General features: G+C 38.9%; 1 protein-coding gene across 1 annotated transcript; it reads left to right on the plus strand.

Moving 5' to 3' along the window:
- Positions 1-1073: 1073 nt before the first annotated feature.
- On the plus strand, positions 1074-2834 carry LOC114733512 (AT-hook motif nuclear-localized protein 22-like). The gene has a single exon (XM_028920985.1). The coding sequence runs from the start codon at positions 1467-1469 to the stop codon at positions 2400-2402; it is 936 nt and encodes a 311-aa protein (XP_028776818.1). The 5' UTR covers positions 1074-1466; the 3' UTR covers positions 2403-2834.
- The last annotated feature ends 1733 nt before the right edge of the window (positions 2835-4567 follow it).

Raw genomic sequence — 4567 nt, forward strand, 5'->3', positions numbered from 1 at the left:
GAACAAAAGTTAAAAAAAAAAAGAATGAGATTGGGTTTTAATTTCATACAAGGTTCAAATCTCTATTAAGAGAGGTACTCGCATTTTAACCGACAGTTTCTTAAATATGATTACTTCTACTATGAGAATAACTGTGTGTCTAGAAAAAATAAAACTATGTTAATATGTTTCAATACTGAATTTAAATAATGATGTTGTTAAAATATAATAATGTAATTTGAGGGATCTTAATCCAAGCATGAGATTGCCTTGAATAGGCGGGACCCACCAGGGGAGGAGGGAGGGGAAAGAAGAGGGAAGAGAGAGAAGGAAGGTGTGGGGCCCACATCACCGCCCATGCGCACGCTGTCTTACCAAAAACAAACCCATTATCGATCCGATTCCTTGGACCTAACCCTAACCCAACAACAACGCAGCAATCACCCCAAAGCTGCCCAAACAAATTAAATAGAAATTATTTTCTTCTCCCTTGAAAAAAGAAGAAAAATACTTGGAATTCCCTAAATTTTATCCAATTTCTGTAGTGTCAGAAAGTTATAACTAAATGCTTGAATTTTTAAATTTCTAATTTATTGTCCATGAAATTATTTTTACTAATATTTGGTTCAAATGACTGAGTGATTAATATCGTTACTTCATTATTTATATTAATGACATTTTACACAAGTCATCTAGACCAATAAGACAACATATAAATAACTAAACTAAAATAATATTATCAAAATTTTGATTGCAAGACCAATGGTATTATGGCCTAATGGCATGAAATTTTCAGCAAGTAAAACGTTACAGATGCTATTCTGTTTGTGATTAATTTCAAACCGTTGCTACTTACTTTTAAAATTAATACTACATCATAAGTTGAAAAATTAATTTGCAACTCGTAAAGATTCAACTATGAATTTCTAAGTTATAAAAATTAAAATAAAATTACGATGGTCAAAAGTATATTTTTGCCATAAAAGATAAGAAGAAAAGGGGACAAAAACTAACTAAATGCCAACCTCTCTGGTCATCATAGTCCTCTTATTAACCCAACACGGTCCTTTTCCTCTCTTATAACCCACTTACCTTATTTCTTCCAAACTCTTAACTCTCACCCTCATCCCCCACTGAAAACTCTTTCTCTCTCTCCCCCCCCCCTAAAATCAAACCCTTCAAGCTCTTCTTCTCCTACGACAGATCAGAACTATGATGTCTGCTTCTGCTCAAATTTTGGTCGTCTTTTCCCAAAAGTTCATCTTCTCGATCCCCCTTCGAGGTATGTAAGCTAGCTCCTATTAGCTTAGCTTCTTCCCACCATTTCCGAGAAAAGGAATCAATCCCAGAAACGAATCCCCAGAACAAGCATCTATCTTCCTATCTTTATCTCCTTCTTCCCTTCAATTTCGCTTCGCTTTCTGCTTTGTATGTTGAAAGATCAGAGCTCTTTAGGGTTGTGAGGGATATCTCAGAAAGAAGCTCTAATGGATCCAGTAGCCGCACAAGGTCGTCCTCTTCCGCCGCCTTTTCTTACCAGAGATCTTCATCTTCATCCCCATCACCAATTCCAGACGACCCACCATAATAACAATCACTCAGCCGCCGACGATGACCAGGCCGGTAATGGCAGCTTGAACCGCGGTCAGAAGCGAGATCACGAGAATACCGCCACTGAGGGAAAGGAATTCGGTTCTAACACAGCTCCTGCCGGAGAGGGTACCGGAGGTGGCGGTGGGGATAATAGTGGTAGAAGGCCTCGTGGCCGACCCGCCGGTTCGAAGAACAAGCCCAAGCCGCCGATCATCATAACGAGGGATAGCGCCAACGCGCTTAGGTCTCACGTCATGGAGATCGCCAACGGCGGAGACATCATGGAGAGTGTCGCCACCTTCGCGCGAAGGAGGCAGCGTGGGGTTTGCATTCTGAGTGGGAGTGGCACCGTCACGAATGTCACCCTCCGGCAGCCAGCTTCGCCCGGTGCAGTTGTGACCTTACATGGGAGATTCGAGATTCTATCACTGTCCGGCTCGTTCCTGCCTCCGCCGGCACCACCTGCGGCATCAGGGCTGGCCATATATCTGTCCGGCGGACAGGGTCAAGTCGTCGGAGGCACCGTGGTGGGGCCGTTGTTGGCGTCAGGGCCAGTGGTCATTATGGCTGCTTCGTTCGGAAATGCGGCGTACGAGAGGCTGCCGTTGGAAGAGGAGGAGACTCAAGTGCCGGTGACTGGAAGCGGAGGGTTAGGCTCGCCAGGAATTGTGGGAACACAGCAACAATCACAGCAGAATCAGCAACAAATCGTCGGAGATCCTAACACTACATCGATGTTTCATGGAGTTCCTCAGAATCTGCTGAATTCTTGCCAATTACCAGCTGAAGGATTCTGGGGTGGAGGCAGTACTGCTCGTCCTCCATTCTAATTAACCAGCAGATTTTCACAGAAAAGGGGAAAAAAAAAAGTCTGAAACTTTTTCATTATCTCTTTCTTTCTTTCTTTCTTTCTTTTTTTTTAAATTTAGTCACTGTTCATTCTCCTTCTTCCATATAACTTACATAGTTTATGCTTACTTAAAGCCTGTGATATGATATCATCATCAGTAATTATGGGTGCTGCAAAATTGAAGAAGGGATGTACAAATTTCTCATGAATTTTTGGGTAATGGCTTTTAATTTTTATTTTCTTGTGTTTCATCTAATTAAAGTGTTGTTGGTCATTGCTTCGACACCAAGCAGAAGCATCATATATATTCTTCTCTCTCTCTTTTCCACATTTTCTTGCTGCATTTCCTGGTACCTTGTCTGATAATTTATCAGTCCCTCTTTGCATATGAAGTAAAAAAGAGATCTTGTAGAACGCCCAGCTTTTCTTTTTTCCTTTCACAGAAACTTTTTTTATTTTCATTATTTTTTGGTTGTTGGTGCTAGTATATATATACCAAGTTCTGGGAGTTTGACGTTCAGATTCTAGGACACACATGATCTACAAATAACCCTACCATGTTTAGTTGTTTTTAACATATGAACTCTTGGCCTCCTCAATTTTATCTATTCCGAGAAAAACTCTTGCATAGCATATAATACAGACATCGATCATACAAAATAACTTCGACATAATAATTATATTAATCTCCTTTAATATTGTACTTAGGACCATATCATTATCATGATTCTCTCTTTCATCACTTTCTCAGCTACTGCTAACCCTCATCATTACATCCAAAAACATCTCCCCCCACACTCTTTTAATGTTAATGATGTCTTTCTGGTTTTTTTTTATCTGTTTTAATTAGATAAAGAAAAACCTGGATGTTAGAGAGACAAGACAGTGTCATATATAGTATAAGGTTTTCATTGATTCCAAGGAATAAGGTGATGGGAGGTTATGGTGGGTGTGTGAGATTTAGGGTTGAATATGGAGGGAGCGAGGGAGGCAGAGATGAGCATTGGGTACAGAGTCACACGTGCGCTGGTCTGGCTGCAAGAGAGGGAAGAAAGGAGAGCTCATTTCCGAGGCAAACAAACTCACAACAAAACGGACTTCAATGACCAAGCGTTTTACTCTTTCTTCTCACTAAAACTCCCATTCCCGTCACACCAAATTATTCAATGTTATTGCTGAGAGAGGTAAGTAATATATATATATATATATATATATATGTATATATGTAGTTGATGTACTGCGAGGGACATAAATATAATATAACTCACAGTTTTGTCTTTGTTATGGAATAGAATAGATGCTCCTTGAAACCCTAGCTATCTCTCTCTCTCTCTCTCTCTCTCTCTCTGTTATTTTCTTTTTCACTCTCTTATAGTTTCCACCAACGCCAACATGTGCTTTCCCTTTGTTTATTCACTTGTCATTTCTCACATCCTTGGATTCTATTTATTAGCCTCTTTCTAGTTCCTCTACCTCTGAGCTAGATCACTACTTAATTCTCAGTAGTAGGGGTGACTAATGAAACATGAAGAATTCATTATTTACTTAATTATTTTCACCACATATATATATATATATATATATATATATAGCCAGCCACCACTATTATTGTTACTAGTTTAATCTAAAACTTTTCCATCTTTTCATATCCAGTTCATATATATGCTAGCCAGCTTCTGAGCCGTTCTTTTGAAGCTGTGATTCTCGCAATAAAGAAGGAACCCAGAGAATCTTGAACTCTCTAACTCCTTTTATGTGTACGCATATATTAACTGTTTTAATTAACTTTAAGAGTCATTTCATTTTATATATTGGAACCGTAGAAATTGCCCTTACTTGGTCCTTTCAGAAAATCTTTTATCATTTGGCCAACCTAGTCGGTATCTAGGGAAATTCCAATAGCTTAAAAAGCATAGAATTGTACAACATTAAAATGTGGGCACGTCTTGAATTTTTTTTTTTAGTGTGATTCATATATGTCTGCTTTGTTTCTTCATTGATTATATATATTGTGATCATAATTAAGTTTTGGAGGCACAAAGTGTTTGGATGAATAAATAATATATAAGGTGGGTGGACCATCCCTATTAGTGCTTGAGATGATTATACCTTTCTGGTTTCATTATGATGAGCATCACTTGGAAC

The sequence above is a fragment of the Neltuma alba genome, unplaced genomic scaffold (assembly GCF_004799145.2).
Source record: "Neltuma alba isolate B1F8T4 unplaced genomic scaffold, ASM479914v2 tig00013010_pilon, whole genome shotgun sequence".
Taxonomy (NCBI): Eukaryota; Viridiplantae; Streptophyta; class Magnoliopsida; order Fabales; family Fabaceae; genus Neltuma; species Neltuma alba.